This window comes from Hemitrygon akajei, chromosome 2 (genome assembly GCF_048418815.1).
Source record: "Hemitrygon akajei chromosome 2, sHemAka1.3, whole genome shotgun sequence".
Classification (NCBI taxonomy): Eukaryota; Metazoa; Chordata; class Chondrichthyes; order Myliobatiformes; family Dasyatidae; genus Hemitrygon; species Hemitrygon akajei.
Genome location: NC_133125.1, coordinates 167,726,811 through 167,748,125, shown reverse-complemented (window position 1 = coordinate 167,748,125; position 21,315 = coordinate 167,726,811). Strand labels below are relative to the sequence as shown.

At 46.0% G+C, this 21,315-nt stretch overlaps 1 protein-coding gene across 1 annotated transcript in view; it reads left to right on the top strand.

Moving 5' to 3' along the window:
* The first annotated feature begins 273 nt into the window (after positions 1-273).
* Positions 274-21,315, top strand: part of LOC140721368 (uncharacterized) — a 31,459-nt gene continuing 10,417 nt past the window's right edge. Inside the window, exons 1-6 of the mRNA XM_073036214.1 lie at positions 274-371; positions 1,221-1,321; positions 1,475-1,623; positions 9,700-9,820; positions 11,260-11,598; positions 14,815-15,153. Of these exons, the coding sequence (XP_072892315.1) occupies positions 274-371; positions 1,221-1,321; positions 1,475-1,623; positions 9,700-9,820; positions 11,260-11,598; positions 14,815-15,153 (1,147 nt within the window). The remainder of the gene's footprint in view (positions 372-1,220; positions 1,322-1,474; positions 1,624-9,699; positions 9,821-11,259; positions 11,599-14,814; positions 15,154-21,315) is intronic.

Here is a 21,315-nt window from a genome sequence, read left to right as displayed (position 1 = left end):
ACAATATAAAAAAGGATGAACAATAAACTGTGTAGCGGAGGCGGGGTGGGGGGCGCAACCTTCTCTGACTGAAGTCTCTCCTCGCCGAAGCCTCGAAGATCTAAAGCCTCAAAACCCCCACCCTGACTCAGTCCACTCCAACCTGCCTGTGCTGACCACCGTCCACGCTGCAGATTCGGACTGCAAGCTGTGTTAATTAAAAGAACCAGTTCATTTGCTGATCTCTGAGCTCTGTGGTGCGGTGAGTCCGATCCGCTTCTCACTGCGCTGAACATGGAGCTGGCGGTTTGCCTGCATCAGTTCTTCAAACCGCTACCGCAGCGGCTGTACGCCGAGCGTCTATTTTTACAAGAGTCCGAAGACCAGACGCTGTGAGACAGGAAGGGGCGGGAAAGGGACAAACATCTAGTGCAAAGTTAGTTGACATCTGCAAGGAAGCCGGATTTGTTGGCAGGGAGCAGTCATCTCGGACTCGTGTGGGATTTTGGATAATTCGCCAGATAAAGATCAAAGGTATAATTAGAATTAGAATAACTATCAGCTGTTCTGGCCGCGATCTAGGCTTCGAAATATTTAAATCTGGACTAGTTGAAATTTCTGCAATCCGTTTCCTTACGGATTGAAGACTGCAACGAATCGGGGAATCTCCTTTAACTGCGGAGAAAAATAGAAAGGACGGGGAAACCATGCAAACAGCATGAACTTTTACAAGCACCAACCCCCCCCCCCCCCAATACCAGAATGCTCTCCGTTGTACTCCTGTAGAAGTTTTCTAGTGTTTTAGGTGACAGACCAAGACTCCTCAAATTCCAAATGAAATACTGTATAGCCATTGTCTTGTCTTCTTTATAGCTGCATCAATACGTTGCGTCCAGGTTAGTTCCTCAGAGATATTGACACCCAGGGAACTGAAATTGCTCACTCTGATCCTTCCATGAGGATTGGTTTGTGTTTCGTTGTCTTACCCTTTTCGAAGTCCACAATCAGCTCTTTGATCTTGCTAATGTTGAGTGCAAGGTTGTTTCTACTGCACAACTCAACGGCTGGTATATTTCACTCCTGGTGCCCTTTCGTCACCATCTGAGATTCAGCCACCAATAGTTCTATCATCAGCTAATTGACAGATGGCATTTGCGCTATGCCTAGCCACACAGTCATGGGTGTAGAGAGAGTAGAGCAGTGGGCTAAGCACACACCCCTGTGTCTCGCGTCTGCCCTAGACCTATTGTGGCGATAGGCAAACTGCAGCGGGTCCAGGTACTTCCTGAGACAGGGGCTGATCCTAGTATTGACCGACTTCTCAAGGCATTTCATTATAAATGTGAGTGAAACTTGCCGATAGTGGTTAAGGCGGCTAAGGCTGCTCTTGGGCACTGGTATAATTGTTGCCCTTTTGAAGCTGGTGGAAACTTCCGTCCGTCACACTGAGAGAATGGAAATGTCTTTGAATGCACCCTCCAGTTGGTTGGCACAGGTCGTCACAGCCTTTCCAGGTACTCCATTGTGGCCTGCCGCTTTGCGATGGTTCACCCTCTTCACGGACAGCCTGACGGCGGCCTCGAGACGGAGGTCACAGGGTCACGGGTGCTGCAGGGATCATTAAAGGTGCTGAGATCATTAAAGGTGCTGAGATCGTCTGGTCGTCAAGCATCGCTGCCATTCATTAGGTTATGCTTTGTAGGAAGTAATGCCCTGCAAACCTTGCCAGAGTTGATGTGCATCCGACGTCACCTCCAACCTCGTTGTGGTGAACTACTTATACCAGAGTGGTTTGCTCCCAACAGACCCCTGCTGACTGCTCCTGTGGCTCCTCCCACAAACCCCTGTATAAAGGCGAATGAGGCCTGAGGCCGGCCCTCATTCTCCAGGATGTTGTGTTGTTCATTCTTCCAGTCAATAAAAGCCCATATCTCACTTCTTACGTCTCAGAGTGAGTTATTGATGGTGCATCACTCGTTCAAATAGCTTTTTTCGCTCTTGAAATTGCCCTCCGCATGTCAATACCTGGTTTTCTTATACAGACCTGGGTCGTCAGACTTAAATGTCACAGCTCCAGCCCTCAGCAGACTACGAACTTTCTGGTTCATTCACAGCTTTTGGTTTAGGTATTAGGTATGTACAGTAAGTTTTCGTAACACACACTGATTCACACGGGTTTTAATGAAGTCGGTGACAGCTGTGGCGTACTAACCCAGGCTCGAAGATGAATCCCTGAATACAGTCCAGTCCACCGATTCAAAGCAGTCCTGTAAGCGCTCGCGTGCCTCCCTTGCCCGTATCCTCTTGGTCCTCACTACTGGAGCTGCCTATACTCGGGGAGCAGAAGTACATCCAGGTGATCAGACTTTCCAAAGTGTGGACTTGTAGACACACTAGATCTTAGTGTAACAGTGGTCCAGTGTGTTATTTCCGCTGGTGTTACAGGTGATTTATTACATAGAACATAGAAATTCACAGCGCACTACAGGCCCTTCGGCCCACACTGTTGCGCCGACCATTTAACCTACTTTAGAGACTGCCTAGAATTTCCCTAGCGGATAGCCTTCTATTTTTGTAAGCTCCATGTACCCATCTAAGAGGCTCTTAAAAGACAAACACGAGGAAATCTGCAGATGCTGGAAATTCAAACAACACACACAAAATGCTGGTGGAACAAAGCAGGCCAGGCAGCATCTATAAGGAGACGTTTATACTGTCGACGGAAACTGTCGACGTTTCGGGTCGAGACCCTTCGTCAGGACTGACTGAAAGGAAAGATAGTAAGAGATTTGAAAGTAGTGGGGGGAGGGGGAAATGTGAAATGATAGGAGAAGACCGAAGGGGTGGGATGAAGCAAAGAGCTGGAAAGGTGATTGGCCAAAGTGATACCGAGCTGGAGAATGGAAAGGATCAGGGAAGGGAGGCCTCGGGAGAAAGGGGGGGAAGCACCAGAGGGAGATGGAGAACAGGCAGAGTGATGGGCAGAGAGAGAAAAAAAAAAGCAACTGAATATGTCAGGGATGGGGTAAGAAGGGGAGGAGGGGCATTAACAGAAGTTAGAGAAGTCAATGTTCATGCCATCAGGTTGGAGGCTATCCAGCCGGTATATAAGGTGTTATTCCTCCAACCTGAGTTTGGATTCATTTTGACAGTAGAGGAGGTCATGGATAGACATATCAGAATGGGAATGGGATGTGGAATTGAAATGTGTGGCCACTGGGAGATCCTGCTTTCTCTGGCGGACCAAGCGTAGGTGATCAGCGAAACCGTCTCCCAGTCTGCGTCGGGTCTCACCAACATATAAAAGGCCACACTGGGAGCACCGGACACAGTATACCACACCAACCGACTCACAGGTGAAGTGTCGCCTCACCTGGAAGGAATGTCTGGGGCCCTGAATGGTGGTAACGGGGGAAGTGTAAGGGCAGGTGTAGCACTTGTTCCTCTTAAAAGACCCGATTTTATCCTCTTCTACCACCACCGCTGGAAGTGTATTCCACGCACCCACCACTCTGTGTGAAAAACTTACCCCTGACCTCCCCTCAGTACCTATTTCCAAGCAACTTAAAACTATGTCCCCTTCCATTAGCAATTTCAGCCCTGGGAAAAAGCCTCTGGCTATCCACGTGATCAATGCCTCTCATCATCTTATACACATCCATCAGGTCACCTCTCATCCTCTGTCGCTCCAAGGAGAAAAGGCCGAGTTCACTCAAACTATTCTCATAAGGTATGCCCTCCAATCTAGGCAACATCTTTGTAAATATCATCTGCACTCTCTCTATAGTATCCACACCATTCCTGTAGTTAGGTGACCAGAACTGACCATAGTAATAGAAATTTGTTGATAATAATTATTTCATGACTTTTTCAACCTGGTTAAAATCCCCCAAAATGATTCATACCTGCATCAGGATGAACGATTTCGTGTCTATTGATTGCATCGCTCAGTTCTGCCAGAGCCTCTTTGACACTGGCCCGAAGTGGAATGTACACCGCTACCAGAATGATCGCTGAAATCTCCCACAACAGGTCAAATGGACGACACTTCACTGCGAGGTATTCCAGGTCTGGTGAACAGGAGAGGGAGAGCACTGCTGTGTGTTACAGCAGGAGGAACGGATCATGAAACATAACCTCCACCTCTGCTTCTGAGGGACTCCACAGACCTCTCTTGTATAGTGAACCCGGCTATTCGAATTGTTGCATCCAGAAAGGAAGGGGTTAACCAAGATTCCGTGAAACAAAGGACGCAAGCGGTCCTAATGTCCGCCTTATACAGTATTCCAGCTCTGAGATCTTCAATTTTATTTACCAGAGACTGTACGTTTGTTGCCTGACCTGTTGAGTTTTTAAAGCACTTCTGTTTTGATTTCAGATTTCCAACATCTACAATTTTTGCTCTCTTAATTGTTTTATCTATTTATCTTTTGATCAAAGTGTGTGAAATGCGCGATTGGTGTTTTGGTTGTTGTCCGGCATACCAACAATGACAGGAGACCTGTGTGGGGTTTTTAACGTGGAAAAGCCCTTGCGCTGGGACAGTTCCACGACTCTTGGCCTCGGACGTCCGGGGGCAGTGATACGAGTAGTCGACACAAACTGGGGTCTTCCCTGGTTACAGTGGATGGCTTCTCCTGTGTCTTGTCATGTCCTTCGCTCTCCACGAAAATCTCCATGACCATGATTCCTTCTCTGTCATCAACGGAGTGATCTGAGGCAGAGCGGTAGGGCTTTGGCTCATCCGGGCTTCAGCGGTAAGGGGTCGAGGCGAGTTAATTTACCTGTGAGGAATAGAAACAGCAAGTATGTCTGTGAGGCCGGTGTTCTGTACTGGGTGTCAGATGTGGGATGTCCGGGACTCCCAGCCTCCCGGACAGCCAATTCTGCATCAGATGCGTCGAGCTGCAGCTCCTTAGGGAACTGGAGACGCAGCTTGATGACCCTCGTCTGGCCAGGGAAATTGAGGAGGTGATAGAGAGGAGCTATAGGCAAGTAATCACACCGGGGCCTGGGGAGACAGATAAGTGGGTAACAGTCAGGAGAGGGAAGGGCAGGCGTCAGATACTAGAGAGTACCTCTGTGACTGTCCCCTGTAACAATAAGTACTACTGTTTGAGTACTGTTGGGGGGTTGGGCTACCTGGGGGAAGCAACAGCGGCTGTGCCTCTGGCACAGAGTCTGGCCCTGTGGCTCAGAATGGTAGGGAAAGGAAGAGGGTGGCAGTAGTGATAGGGGACTCTATAGTCAGGGGATCAGACAGGTGATTCTGTCTGTGGACGTAGGAAAGAAACGCGGATGGTAGTTTGCCTCCCCGGTGCCAGGGTCTGGGATGTTTCTGATAGCGTCCACGATATCCTGAAGTGCGAAGGTGAACAGGCAGAGGTCGTGGTACATATTGGTACCGACGACATGGCTAGGAAAATGGAAGAGGTCCTGAAACAAAATACAGGGAGTTAGGAAGGAAGTTGAGAAGCAGGACAGCAAAGGTAGTAATCTCGGAATTACTGCCTGTACCACAGAACAGTGAGTATAGGAATAGACGGAGGTGGAGGATAAATGTGTGGCTGAAGAATTTGATCAGGGGAGAAGGATTCAGATTTTTGGATCATTGGGACCACTTTTGGGGCAGGCGTGACCTGTGCAAAAAGGACGGGTTGCACTTGAATCCCAGGGGGACTAACATCCTGGCAGGGTGATTTGCTAAGACTATTGAGGAGAGTTTAAACTAGAACTGCTAGGGGATGGGAACCGAACTGAAGAGACTGAGGAAAGGGCGGTTGGCCCACATTTAGAAAAAGCTTAGAGAAAGTGCAAGATGGAGGATATGCAGGTGATAGAGAAGGGATACACTCAGACCGATTGTTTGAGATGTGTTGATTTTAATGCGAGAAGCATCATGAACAAAATGGATGAGCTTAGAGAATTTGGAGCTATGATGTTGTGGCCTTTACAGAGACTTGGATGGCTCAGGGGTAGGAACAGTTACTCAGAGTGCAAGGCTTTAAATGTTTCAGAAAGGACAGGGAGGGAGGCAAAAGCGGTGGGGGCATGACACTGTTGATCAGAGATAGTGTCACGGCTGCAGAAAAGGAGGATGCCATGGAGGGATTGTCTACGGAGTCTCTGTGGGTGGAAGCTAGGAACAGGAAGGGGTCAACAACTCTACTGGGTGTTTTTATACACCACCCAATAGCAACAGGGACATCGAGAAGCAGATCGGGAGACAGATTCAGGAAAGGTGTAACAATAGCAGGGTTGTCGTCATGGGAGATTTTAATTTCCCAAATATTGATTGTCATCTCCTAGAGCACTGGGTTTAGATGCGGTGGAATTTGTTAGGTGTGTTCAGGAAGGTTTCCTGACACAATATGCAGATAAGCCTACAAGAGGAGAGGCTGTACTTGATCTTGCATTGGGAAAATAACCTGGTCAGGTATCAAATCTCTCAGTCGGAGAGCATTTTGGAGACAGGGATCACAATTCTATCTCCTTTACTGTAGCATTGGAGAGGAATAGGAACAGACAAGTTAGGAAAGTGCTTAATTAGAGTAAGGAGAAATATGAAGCTATCAGGCAGGAATTTGAAAGTATAAATTGGGAACAAAAGTTGTCCGGGAAATGTACAGCAGTAATGTGGGAAATCTTCAGGGGATATTTGCATGGCATTCTGCATAGGTACGCTCCAATGAGACAGGGAAAGGATGGTAGGATACAGGAACCGTGGTGTACAAAGGCTCTTCAATATCTAGTCAAGAAGAAAGGAAGAGCTTACGAGAGGTTCAAAAAACTAGGTCATGATAGAGATCTAGAAGATTATAAGGCTAGCAGGAAGGAGTTTAAGAATGAAATTAGGAGAGCCAGAAAGGACCATGAGAAGGCCTTGGTGAGCAGGATTAAAGAAGACCCTAAGGCATTCTACAAGTATGTTAACAGCAAGAAGATAAGATGTGAGAGAATAGGACCAGTCAAGTGTGACTGTGGAAAAGTGTGTATGGAACCGGAGGAGATAGCTGAAGTATTTAATGAATACTTTGCTTCAGTATTCACTATGGAAAAGGATCTTAGCGATTGTAGGGATGACTTGCGGAGGACTGAAAAGCCTGAGCATATAGACATTAAGAAAGAAGATGTGCTGGAGCTTTTCGAAAGCATCAAGTTGGATAAGTCACCGGGACCAGAAGAGATGTACCCCAGAATACGGTGGGAGGCAAGGGAGGAGATTGCTGAGTCTCTGGTGATGATCTTTGCATCATCAATGGGGACGGGGAGAGGTTCTGGAGGATTGGAGAGTTGTGGATGTTGTTCTCTTATTCAGAAAAGGGAGCAGAGTTAGCCCAGGAAACCATAGACCAGTGAGTCCTACTACAAAGGTTAGTAGGTTGATGGAGAAGATCCTGAGAGGCAGGATTTATGAACATTTGGAGAGGCATAATATGATTATGAATAGTCAGCATGTCTTTGTCAAAGGCAAGTCATGCCCTACGAGCCTGATTGAAGTTTTTGAGGATGTGACTGTACACATTGATGAAGGTTAAGAGTAGTAGATGTAGTGTATATGGATTTCAGCAAGGCATTTGATAAGGTTCCCCATGCAAGGCTTATTGAGGACGTAAGGAGGCATGGGATCAAAGGGGACATTATGGATCCAGAATTGGCTTGCCCACAGAAGGCGAAGAATGGTTATAGATGTCTCATATTCTGCATGGAGGTTGATGACCAGTGGTGTGCCTCAGGGATCTTTTCTGGGACCCCTTCTCTTCGTGATTTTTATAAATGACCTGGATGAGGAAGTGGAGGGATAGTTAGTAAATTTGCTGATGGCACTAAGGTTGAGGGTGTTGTGGATAGTGTGGAGAGCTGTCGGAGGTTACAGCGGGACATTGATAGGATATAAAACTGGGCTGAGAAGTGGCAGATCAAGTTCAACCCAGATAAATGTGAGGTGGTTCATTTTGTTAGATCAAATATGATGACAGAATATTGTATTAATGGTAAGACTCATGGCAGTGTGGAGAATCAGAGGGATCTTGGGGTCCGAATCCATAGGACACTCAAAGCTGCTACGCAGGTTCACTCTGTGGTTAGGAAGGTATACAGTGCCTTGGCCTTCATCAACTGTGGGATTGAGTTTAAGAGCCGAGAGGTAATGTCACAGCCATATAGGACGCTGGTCAGACCCCACTTAGAGTACTGTGCTCAGTTCTGGTCATCTCACTACAGGAAAGATGTGGAAACTATAGAAAGGGTACAGAGCTGATTTACAAGGATGTTGCCTGGATTGGGGAGCATGCTTTACGAAAATAGGTTAAGTGAACTTGACCTTTTCACCTTGGAGCAGTGGAAGTTGAGTGGTGACCTGACAGAGGTGTATAAGATGATGAGAGGCATTGATCGTGTGGATAGTCAGAGGCTTTTTCCCCAGGGCTGAAATGGCTATTACGAGAGGGCACAGTTTTAAGGTGCTTGGAAGTAGGTACAGAGGGGATGTCAGGGGTAAGTTTTTACGTAGAGAGTAGAGAGTGCGAGGAATGGGCTGCCGCGACGATGGTGGAGTCAGAAACGATAGGGTCTTTTTAGAGACTCTTGGATAGGTACATGGAGCTTAGAAAAATAGAGGGCTATGGGTAATTCCAGGTAATTTCTAAAGTAAGTTCATGTTCGGCACAGCATTGTGGGACGAACGGCCTGTATTGTGCTGTAGGTTTTCTATGTTTCTATGTTTGTTATGTCCTTCGCTCTCCACGAACAGTCGCAGAACCACCTTCCTGACTGTTGGGTCTCGCTATTGATCTCATCTGCCCCGTCCGGCGGAGTTTCCTTCGCATACTGGGACAGGCACGTGCCTATCTCAGTCGGGTTTGAGGTCAGCCGGCACCTTTCACCCGGTTTAGCCCGCCTGTCCATACGGTGTACCAGAGTGTTGCCGCTGTCCAATGCAATCAAGTGCTTGGAGCCACGGTTGAGAACTGATCGACACGGCAACCCCCTTCAGCAGAGGTGCTACCCCTCCCCTGACATCCCGTTCACCAATTATTACAACTGGTTTGTTATGGGGATTGGAGCCAAATACAAATGACACATTCACTAAAGATAGGGCAGTTTCGTTATCTAATATCAACCACTTCACAAACAAGAGAAAATCTGCAGATGCTGGAAATCAAACTGCACACACAGCAGGCCAGACAGCATCGATTTTTTTAAAAATACAGTCGAAGTTTCGGGCCGAGACATTAACCACTTCAATTTGATCTGTTGAACCCTTGCCGCAACTATTGGCGCTGTTTCCTCGCAGCTCCTGTGACCACGGGATCGACTCCGACCTTTGGTACAGTTTGTTCGGGCGGAGTTTGCACATTCCGCCTGTTTCGCTGCGAGTCTCCAGACATGAGAAGAACGTGTAACCCAATCAACACCGGAGTAGTGTAGGCCTGGTTCCGCGTTGCGCGGTGAGGGGTTTGAACGTGTAACTCCGTGTTCGGAGTCAGTCAGTCCAGAAGGGCGATCTTACCAAGAAGAGGCCGTGGCTCATCGCTGAACGACCCTGATGGCAATGAAACGCTTACTGTCACCGTTCCCCCTGCAGAGCTTAGTCACGGTTCCCCCGCTTCTAATCTCTTTGTGACTCTCCTGGTGGTGTATCCAGCTCGTTCCAATCATTCGGAAATCAATTGGAAAAATCCAGTGGACAGTACTTAATCTCTCCGAATTTTCCAACAGGTGGCACGAGGAGGCTCGGCTGTAGGAAGGGAGAAGGAGGGAACACTGAAGTACCTCCTCTACTTTAGTGGAGAAACGATGGAGGTGGGCGCCATTCTGTGGCTCCTGACCGTCTCCTCCGGTAAGTAACTTTCTGTTCCTTTACGGCTACAGCTTGGGGGAGAAGGCAATGGGCAGCGCGGGAAAAGCGGGATGGTTCGTCCGCTTCATTTGCGTTAACAACCAACACACCTACGGATGCACTGTGGGCAGCCCGCGAGTGTCGCCACACATTCCGGCGCCAACATTAATGTCCACAAAGTCGACAGAACAACACCGAACACAACAAAACAAGCCCCTTCCCTCTCCCACGCGCACACACGGACAGTCCTCCAACTCCAAGAACAAAGTCCGGGCTTCTAGTCTCCAGGCTTTCGACATCGGCCCCCTGACCAGCCGAACGGGGGAAAGGGGGACCCTGAATTCCTGGTCGAACACTGAGCAAGCCGAATTCTCGCTTCTCCCTCCGTCCAGTCCATTCCTGATGAAGGGTCTCAGCCCGAAATATCGACTGTTTATTCCCCTCCTGAGCTCGTCCTGTTACTCTGGATTTCCCGCATGTGCAGAATCTCTTAAGCGTGGGAGTTGGAAAGTTTTGTTACAGATGTACCAGTGACCGTGAGGCCGCACTTGGAATATTGTGTACAATTTCAGCCTCAGTGATTATGGACCCCTAGCAAGGAAACAGGCGCTTCGGCCCGACTCGTCCGTGTTGATCGTGTTATCCAGCGAACTCGTCCCACAGCCCACAGCCGCCTAAACCTCTCCTGCTCATGTACTTATCTAGGAGGCTTCAAAATGTTTGTAATTTACTCGCCGCAACCGCCATTTCTAACAGCTCATTTCAACCACGCAACGCAATTTGTGTGAAGAAGTTGTCTAATATCCCTTTCAAAACTCTCCCCTCTAATCTTGAACCTATGCCCTCTTGTCGTTAACAACCCCCCTCCTCCGTGGAAAAAAATGGTGTTTTCAGAATATCTATACCCTTTATTGTGTTACATCAGGTCACCCACTCGATCTCCTACTTTCCAGAGAATAGGTCCTGGTCTATGAGAAAAACTCCATGTAACTCCGACCCCCAAATTCAGACGACATCCAGGTCAATCATATCTGCCCGCTTTCTGATTAGTAACATCTATAACAGTGCGGCCAACTCTGTGCAGAATATTCCAAGTGCAGCTTCACCAACGACTTGTACTATAGAAACATAATTTCGAGACTCCTGTCCTCAAAGCTCTGACTGAAGGTCAGCGTACTAAACATTGTCTTCACCGCCTGTATGCCGCTCTCAATGAGCTATGCGCGCGTACTCCTTTTCCAGGTCCGATTCGCACTTTCTCTGTAACTAACACTTTATTCCGCATTCTGCTATTGTTTCTCCTTTACACTAACTCATTGAATCGATGTGATGAAATGATCCGTATGGATGACAGACAAAATGTAGCTTTTCTCTGTATCTCAGTACATGTGACCATAATAAACCAGTTTACCCATTTTAAGTTTGCTCCCTGCTTTCAGGCATTGGTGCTGAGAAGTTTGTGGTCATTCAGGACAAGTCCAGCATTGTTGCCACAGAAGGGGAGACGGTGGATATTCCATGCAGACACAATGTCACAAATAGGGTATGGTCGTACCACTGGGTCAAGGGTGCCCGAAATGGAATAAAGGTGACCAGTGAAACAGCAGAGTACAGGGACCGCTTCTTGAGATCACCAGGGGGTGATCTCTCCAATAACAGCACAGACGTTTCTATGCGATTGAAGTACGTGCGGCCAAGTGATTCTGGAATGTACTTCTGCAAGTTGGAGACAATAGAATGGGAAATATATGGAGCAGGGACGAACCTCACAGTGAGAGGTAAGCCAGTGATCAAGTATCTCCTTGTCTACGCAAATCAGACCCACCACCCGAACAGCATTTGGTCAAGGCTGGAAAATGCTGGAGTCACTTAGCAGGTCAGTCAGCTACTGTGGGGAGAGAAGCAGTTAAATGTTCAGATCTGCAAGCAATCCTCAGAGCAGAGAAGGAGGGTAAACAGGAAGAAACAAGAATCTTGTATCTTCAACTTCAAACATTAACTTTGTTTCACTTCCCGCAGATGCTGCCTGACCTGCTGAGCGTTTCCAGCGTATCCAGTTTTTTTTTACCTCAGATTTCCAGCATCCCCTCTCCTCTGCCTTCACCCCATACCTTTTGATGCACTGGCTAATCGATCACTGCCTTAAATACATCCAAAGACTTGGCCTCCACAGCCGCTCGTGGAAACAAATTCCACAGATTTACCACCCTCTGACTAAAGTAATTTCTCCACATCTCTGTTTTAAAAGGACATCCTTCAATCCTGTAGTTGTGCCCTCTTGTCCTAGAATCCCCTACCATGGGAAATAACTTTGCCATATCTAATCTGTTCAGGCTTTTTAACATTCGGAATGTTTCTAATCCCCCCTCATTCTCCTGAACTCCAGGAAATACAGCCCAAGAGCTGCCAGACGTTCCTCACACAGTTACCCTTTCATTCCTGGAATCATTCTTCTGAATCTTCTCTGAACCCTTCCCAATGTCACTATATCCTTTCTAAAATAAGTAGCCCAAAACGACACACAATACTCCAAGTGTGGTCTCACGAGTGCCTTATAGAGCCTCAACATCACATCCCTGCTCTTATATTCTATACCTCTAGAACTGAATGCCAACATTGCATTCGCCTTCTTCACAACCGACTCGACCTGGAGGTAAACCTTTTGGGTATCTTGCACAAGGACTCACAAGTCCCTTTGCATCTCAGCATTTTGAATTCTCTCCCCATCTAAATAATAGCCTGCCTATTTATTTCTTCCACCAAAGTGCATCACCATACATTTTCCAACATTGTATTTCATTTGCCACTTCTTTGCCCATTCCTCGGAACTATCTAAGTCTCTGCAGGCTCTCTGTATTCTCAACACTACCTGCTCCTCCACCTATCTTTGTATCATCAGCAAATCTAGCTACAAATCCATTAATAATGTAGTCCAAATCATTGACGTACATCATGAAAATCAGCGGTCCCAACACCGACCCCTGTGGAACTCCACTGGTAGCCGGCAGCCACCCAGAATTGGATCCCTTTATTCCCACTCTCTGTTTTCTGTTGACCAGCCAATGCTCCATCCAGGCTAGTAACTTCCCTGTAATTCCATGAGTTCTTATCTTACTAAGCAGCCTCATGTGTGGCACCTTGTCAAAGGCCTATGAAAATTCAAGTACACCACATCTACTGCATCTCCTTTGTCTACCCTGCTTGTAATTTCCTCAAGAATTGCAGTAGGTTAGTCAGGCAGGATTTTCCTTTCAGTTAACCATGCTGGCTTTGGCCTGTCTTGCCATGTGTCTTCAGGTACTCCATAATCTCATCCCTAACAACTGATTTCAACAACTTCCCAAACACTGATGTCAGCCTAACAGGTCTATAGTTTCCTTTCTGCTGCCTCCCACCCTTCTTAAATAGCTGAATAACATTTGCAGTTTTCCAGTCATCTGGTACAATGCCAGAATCTATCAATTCTAAAAGATTATTAATGCCTCTGCAATCTCTCCATCTTCTTCCTTCAGAACCCAAGGGTGCATTCCATCAGGTCCAGGAGATTTATCCACCCTCAGACCATTAAGCTTCCTGAGCACCTTCTCAGTCGTAATTTTCACTGCACAAACTTCACTTCCCTGACACTCTTGAATGTCCGGTATACTGTAGATGTCTTCAGTTCCTTTGCCATCTCTACAATATCTCCAGAGTCATTTTGTATTGGTCCTATATCTACCGTTGACTCTCATTTACCCTTTATATTCTTAAAAAAGCTTTCAGTATTTTCTTTGATATTAGTCACCAGCTTCCTCTCATAATTCATCTTTTCCTTCTGAATGACCTTCTGAGTTTCCTTCTGCAAGATTTTAAAAGCTCCCCACTCCTCTATCTTCCCAGTAGCTCTGGCTTCCTTGTGCACCCTCTCTTTTGCTTTTACTTTGGCTGTGACTTCACTTGTCGGCCACGGTAGTGTCCTTCTTCCCCTTGAAAATCTCTTCTTATTTCACAGAAACTCCAGCCATTGCTGCTCTGCTGTCTTTCCCGCAAATGTCCCTTTCCAGTCAAGTTTGGCCTGTTCCTCTCTCATGTCATTGTAATTTCCTTTATTCCACTAAAATACCGAGAAATTGGATTTTACTTTTTCCCTCTCAGATTTCAATGTGAACTCGATCACATTGTGATCCCTGTTCCCTAAGGGCTCCTTAAACTTAAGCTCTCTTATCACCTCCGGATCATTGCACAACATCCAATACAGCACAGCCAAACCCCCAGTGAGCTCAACACAAAGTTGCTCTAAAAAGCCATCCCTTAGACATTCTACAAATTCTCTCTCTTGAAGTCCAGTACTGACCTGGTTTTCCTAATCCACTTTCACGTTAAAATTCCCAACAATTATCAAGACATTGCCCTTCTGACATGTCTTTTGTAACTCCTGCTGTAATTTGTAATCCACATCCTGATTGCTGTTTGGAGGCCTGTATACAACTGCCATTGGGGCACTTTTACCCTTGCCATTTCTTAACTCAACCCATAGAGACTCTGCACCTTGCAATCCTATTTCATCTCTTTCCAATGATTTAATATTATTTCTTATACACACAGCCACACCAACCCCTCTGACTAACCTATCTTTCCAATATACCGTATATCCTTGGACGTTCAGCTTCCAATGGCAGCCATCCTTTAGCCAAGTTTCAGAGATGGCTGCAATGTCATATTGCTAATCTTGAGATGAATTTCAAGATCGTCCATTTTATTCCTTATGCTGTGTGCATTCAAATACAACACAATCTACCTTGCGTGTTATTCTCTGCCTGCACCGCACTTTCTCTGTAACTGTAACACTTTATACCGCATTCTGCTATTGTTCCTCCTTCGCACTAACTCATTGGGTCAATGTGATGAAATGATCCATATGGATGACAGACAAAATGTAGTTTTTCTCTGTATCTCAGTACGTGTAACAATAATAAACCAATTTAGCCATTTTAAAGTTTGCTCACTGCTTTCAGGCATTGGTGCTGAGAAGTTTGTGGTCATTCAGGACAAGTCCAGCATTGTTGCCACAGAAGGGGAGATGGTGGATATTCCATGCAGACACAATGTCACAAACACAGTACGGTCATACCACTGGTTCAAGGGTGCCCGAAATGGAATAGAAGTGACCAATGAAACAGCAGAGTACAGGGACCGTTTCCTGATACCTCAAGGGGGTGATCCCTCCACTAACAGCACAGACGTTTCCCTGCGACTGAAGTATGTGCTGCCGAGTGATTCTGGGATGTACTTCTGCAAGTTGAAGATAATTGAATGGACAATGTATGGGTCGGGGACGTATCTCACAGTGAGAGGTAAGTTGGCCTTCAAGTATCTCCTTGTCAGTGCGAATCAGACCCAACACCCAAACAGAATTTCATCAAAGCTGGAAACTGCTGGAGTCACTCATTTTTGATTAATATCAGTTTTGATTCGGAGCAAGAAGGCTACGAGTGAACGGCTGATTTTGGGAGCGGAGGCAGTTTTTACTACTCAGGGTAAAAGAGAGGCAAGACTGCGCAGGCGCATGATGTCAGCCAGTAAAGCGCAAAAGGTTTATAAAGAGGACTGCCATATCAAGTGGGCAGCAGAGTGACAGGGCTTTGGCTCTACGGGCTTAGGTGGTAACGGGATGAGGCGAGGTGGGTTTACCTGTGTTGACTGCAGAAAGGAGGAAATATGTGTGTGAGGCCAGTTTTTTGTGCTTGGTGTCAGATGTGGGAGGTCCTGGCGTCTCCCGGAGAGCCATATCTGCACCAGGTGTGTCGAGCTGCAGCTCCTAAGGGACCGAGTTAAGGAACTGAAGATGCAGCTCAATGACCTTTGCCTGGTCAGGGAGCGCGAGGAGGTGATAGAGAGGAGTTATAGACAGGTGGTCACACTGGGGCCACGGGAGACGGAGAAGTGGGTCACAGTCAGGAGGGGGAAAGGGAGGAGTCAGGTACTAGAGAGTACCCCTGTGGCTGTACCCCTTGATAATAAGTACTCCTGTTTGAGTACTGTTGGGGGGACAGCCTACCTGGGGGAAGCGACAGTGGCCGTGCCTCTGGCACAGAGTCTGGCCCTGTGGCTCAGAAGGGTAGAGAAAGGAAGAGAAAGGCAGCAGTGATAGGGGGCTCTATAGTTAGGGGGTCAGACAGGCGATTCTGTCTGTAGACATAGTAAAGAAATGTGGATGGTTGTTTGCCTCCCAGGTGCCAGGGTTCAGGATGTTTCTGATCACGTCCACGATATCCTGAAGTGCGAAGGTGAACAGCCAGAGGTCGTGGTACATATTGGTACCAATGACATAGGTAGGAAAAGGGAGGAGGTCCTGGAAACAGACTACAGGGAGTTAGGAAGGAAGTTGAGAAGCAGGACAGCAAAGGTAGTAATCTCGGAATTACTGCCTGTACCACAGAACAGTGAGTATAGGAATAGACGGAGGTGGAGGATAAATGTGTGGCTGAAGAATTTGATCAGGGGAGAAGGATTCAGATTTTTGGATCATTGGGACCTCTTTTGGGGCAGACATGACCTGTGCAAAAAGGACGGGTTGCACTTGAATCCCGGGGGACCAACATCCTGGCAGGGTGATTTGCTAAGACTATTGAGGAGAGTTTAAACTAGAACTACTAGGGGATGGGAACCGAACTGAAGAGACAGAGGAAAGGGCGGTTGGCCCACATTTAGAAAAAGCTTAGAGAAAGTGCAAGATGGAGGATATGCAGGTGATAGAGAAGGGATACACTCAGACCGATTGTTTGAGATGTGTTGATTTTAATGCAAGAAGCATCATGAACAAAGTGGATGAGCTTAGAGAATTTGGAGCTATGATGTTGTGGCCATTACAGAGACTTGGATGGCTCAGGGGCAGGAACAGTTACTTAGAGTGCAAGGCTTTAAATGTTTCAGAAAGGACAGGGATGGAGGAAAAAGAGGTGCGGGCGTGACACTGTTGATCAGAGATAGTGTCACGGCTGCAGAAAAGGAGGATGCCATGGAGGGATTGTCTACGGAGTCTCTGTGGGTGGAAGCTAGGAACAGGAAGGGGTCAACAACTCTACTGGGTGTTTTTATACACCACCCAATAGCAACAGGGACATCGAGAAGCAGATCGGGAGACAGATTCAGGAAAGGTGTAACAATAGCAGGGTTGTCGTCATGGGAGATTTTAATTTCCCAAATATTGATTGGCATCTCCCTAGAGCAAGGGGTTTAGATGGGATGGAGTTTGTTAGGTGTGTTCAGGAAGGTTTCCTGACACAATATGTAGAAAAGCCTACAAGAGGAGAGGCTGTACTTGATATCTGGAAATGAACCTGGTCAGGTGTCAGATCTCTCAGTGGGAAAGCATTTTGGAGACAGGGATCACAATTCTATCTCCTTTACTGTAGCATTGGAGAGGAATAGGAATAGACAAGTTAGGAAAGTGTTTAATTAGAGTAAGGAGAAATATAAAGCTATCAGGCAGGAACTTGGAAGCATAAATAAGGAACAAAAGATCTCCGGGAAATGTATGACAGAAATGTGGCAAATGTTCAGGGGATATTTGCTTGGCGTTCTGCATAGGTACATTCCAATGAGACAGGGAAAGGATGGTAGGATACAGGAACCGTGGTGTACAAAGGCTGTTCAATATCTAGTCAAGAAGAAAGGAAGAGCTTACGAGAGGTTCAAAAAACTAGGTAATGATAGTGATATAGAAGATTATAAGGCTAGCAGAAAGGAGCTTAAGAATGAAATTAGGAGAGCCAGAAGGGGCCATGAGAAGGCCTTGGCGAGCAGGATTAAAGAAAACCCTAAGGCATTCTAGAAGTATGTGAAGAGCAAGAGGATAAGACGTGACAGAATAGGACCAATCAAGTGTGACAGTGGAAGAGTGTGTATGGAACTGGAGGAGATAGCTGAGGTACTTAATGAATACTTTACTTCAGTATTCACTATGGAAATGGAACTTAGTGATTGTAGGGATGACTTACGGTGGATTGAAAAGCTTGAGCATATAGACGTTAAGAAAGAAGATGTACTGGAGCTTTTGGAAAGCATCAAGTTGGATAAGTCACTGGGTCCAGACGACATGTACCCCAGGCTACGGTGGGAGGCAAGGGAGGAGATTGCTGAGCCGCTGGTGATGATCTTTGCATCATCAATGGGGATGGGGGAGGTTCTGGAGGAGTGGAGGGTGGGGGTTGTTGTTCTCTTATTCAGGAAAGGGAGTAGAAATAGCCCAGGAAATTATAGACCAGTGAGTTTTACTTTAATGGTTGATTAGTTGATGGAGAAGATCCTGAGGGGCAGGATTAATGAACATTTGAGAGGCATAATATGATTAGGAATAGTCAGCATGGCTTTGTCAAGGGCAGGTCATGCCTTATGAGCCTGATTGAATTTTCTGAGGATGTGACTGTACACATTGATGAAGGTTAAGAGCAGTAGATGTAGTGTATATGGATTTCAGCAAGGCATTTGATAAGGTACCCCATGCAAGGTTTATTGAGGACGTAAGGTGGCATGGGATCCAAGGGGACATTATGGATCCAGAATTGGCTTGCCCACAGAAGGTGAGGAATGTTTATAGATTGCTCATGTTCTGCATGGAGGTTGGTGACCAGTGGTGTGCCTCAGGGATCTTTTCTGTGACCACTTCTCATCGTGATTTTTATAAATGACCTGAATGAGGAAGTGGAGGGATAGTTAGTAAATTTGCTGATGGCACTAAGGTTGGGGGTGTTGTGGATAGTGTGGAGAGCTGTCAGTGATTACAGTGGGACATCGATAGGAAATAAAATTGGGCTGAGAAGTGGCAGATCAAGTTCAACCCAGATAAGTGTGAGGTTGTTCATTTTGGTAGCTGAAATATGATGGCAGAATATTGTATTAATGGTAAGACACTTGGCAGTGTGGAGAATCAGAGGGATCTTGGGGTCCGAGTCCATAGGACACTCAAAGCTGCTGCACAGGTTGACTCTGTGGTTAGGAAGGCATACGGTGCATTGACCTTCATCAACTGTGGAATTGAGCTTAAGAGCCGAGAGGTAATGTTACAGCTATATAGGACACTGGTCGGACCCCACTTGGAGTACTGTGCTCAGTTCTGGCCACCTCACTACAGGTAGGATGTGGAAACTATAGAAAGGGTACAGAGCTGATTTACCAGGATGTAGCCTGGATTGAGGAGTATGCCTTATATGAATAGGTTAAGTGAACTTGACCTTTTCACCTTGGAGCACCGGAGGAAGAGAGGTGACCTGATAGAGGTGTATAAGATAATGGGAGGATTTGATCATTTGGATAGTCAGAGGCTTTTTCCCAGGGCTGAAATGGTTGCCACAAGAGGACACAGGGCTAAGTTTTTTTACTCAGAGAGTGGTGAGTGCATGGAATGGGCTGCCGGTAATGATGGTGGAGATGAATACGATAGGATCTTTTGAGAGACTTTTGGATAGATACAAGGAGCTTAGAAAAATAGAGAGCTATGAGTAAGCCTAGTAATTTCTAAGGTCGGGACATGTTCGGCACAACATTGTGGGCCGAAGGGCCTGTAATGTGCTGTTGGTTTTTCTATGTTTCTAGGTCAGTCAGCCACTTCAGGGAGAGAAGCAGTTAAATGTTCAGGACTGTGACCGATCCTCAGAGCAGGGGAGGAGGATAAAGAAGAAGGAATAAAATCTTGCAAACAATCTTTGCCCAATTCTGAGGAAAGATCTTCCTCTTCCAGCATCAACTCTGTTTCACTTCCCACAGATGCTGCCTGACCTGCTGAGCATTTCCAGGGTTTAGCTCAGATTTCCATCATCAGCAGGCTTTTAATTTTCTTTGTTAGAATTTTACCAACAGGAGAATAACAAAAGAGATTCCACACAGAAGTTGCTGTCTCAGTAAAGTTGCCAAAAGGGACCACCCACCTGGGACATTTTCCTTTCTCCCCACTCCTGCTGGGCAGGGGAATACAAAAGCCTGAAAGCACGAACCACCAGGCACGAGAACAGCTTCTATCCCACTGTTATAGGACTATTAATTGGTTCCCTGGTATGATCAGATGGGCTCCTGACCTCACAATTTACCTTGTCATTTCACTCTCTACCTACACAGCCCTTTCTATTATCACTGTTACACTTTAATCTGCTATTGATTCGCCGAGTACGACCTCACTGTGCAATGTAATGATCTGATCTGAATGAACAGTATGCAAGACAAGTTTTTCACTGTACCTCAGATTAAGGGACAATAATAAACCAAAGAGGCTGCAGATGTTGGAACCTGGAGCAAAAGAAACGTAATGCTGGAGGAACTCGTAAGAATCTAGGGAGGAAGATTGAGAATTGACCCTTCAATAGGGGACACACAGCCCATTCTGTCTGTACTGAGTCCAGAAATCAGTTCAAGAGTTGGGAGTTGCATTGCAGCTTTATATAATTATTCAGTTTACATCTGGTGTAGTGAATTCAGTTCTGTTCACCTCATTATAGGAAGGATAGTGAGGTTTTGGAAAAGGAGCAGAAGAGGTTTATCAACAGTCTCTCTGGATTAGAGGGCCGGTGCTATAAGAAAAGTTTGGACAAATGTGGGTTGTTTTCTCTGGAGCAGCAGAAGCTGAATGGAGACCTGGTAGAGGTTTATAATTTATAAGAGACAGAGCAGACAGTTGATATCATTTTTACAGGGAAATGTGCCTAATACCAGAGGGAATGCATTTAAAGTGAGAAGGGGTATATTTGAAGGAGATGTGTGGGCAATTGTTTTACACAGAGAATGGCGGGTGACTGAAATGCACTGGTTGGGGTGAGGTAGAGGCAAATACAATAGGGCATTGAACAGGCTCTTAAACAGGCACATGGGTGTGCCCGAAATGAGGGATACGGACACCATGTTGGGAAGGGTTAGTCTAATTGGACATCTGATCACCAATTGGTTTGGCACATCATTGTTTACCAAAGGGCCCATTACTGTACAGTACTGTCTAATGTTTTTAAAATAGTAACTACTGAACCGTCCAGTCCATAGCCCAATTACACTCTTTGTTAAAACATTTCTGCTTTGTAAATATCTAAAACAGTGAGTTTTGGGTAAGCTATATTTACCTGACAATTGCTCAAATGATAAAAGGTTTCCTCCAACAAACAGATTCCAAAAATATTTAATACCCAACCTGTCCCATTCTTTAAAAACAAAATCAGTCATGGAGAGCTTAAAAAATTTAGAATAAATGGGACTAGAAAGGGTAAATCTCAGTAAACCAAAGTATTTTCTAAATTGTATCCAGATCCTCAGAGTATGTTTAACTATTAAATTATCAATTAGTTTACTTACAAATAAAGGAAGTGAGGATCCAAGAAGAGAAATAATAGAAAATTTATTAACAGTTAGCTTCTAAAGAGACCCATACCGGACAGTTTACACAATTAGAATAATATAGCCAAAACGTAAGATATCGTAGATTAACTGCCCAATAATAAAACCTAAAATTAGGTAAGACTAAATCTCCAGACTTTTTA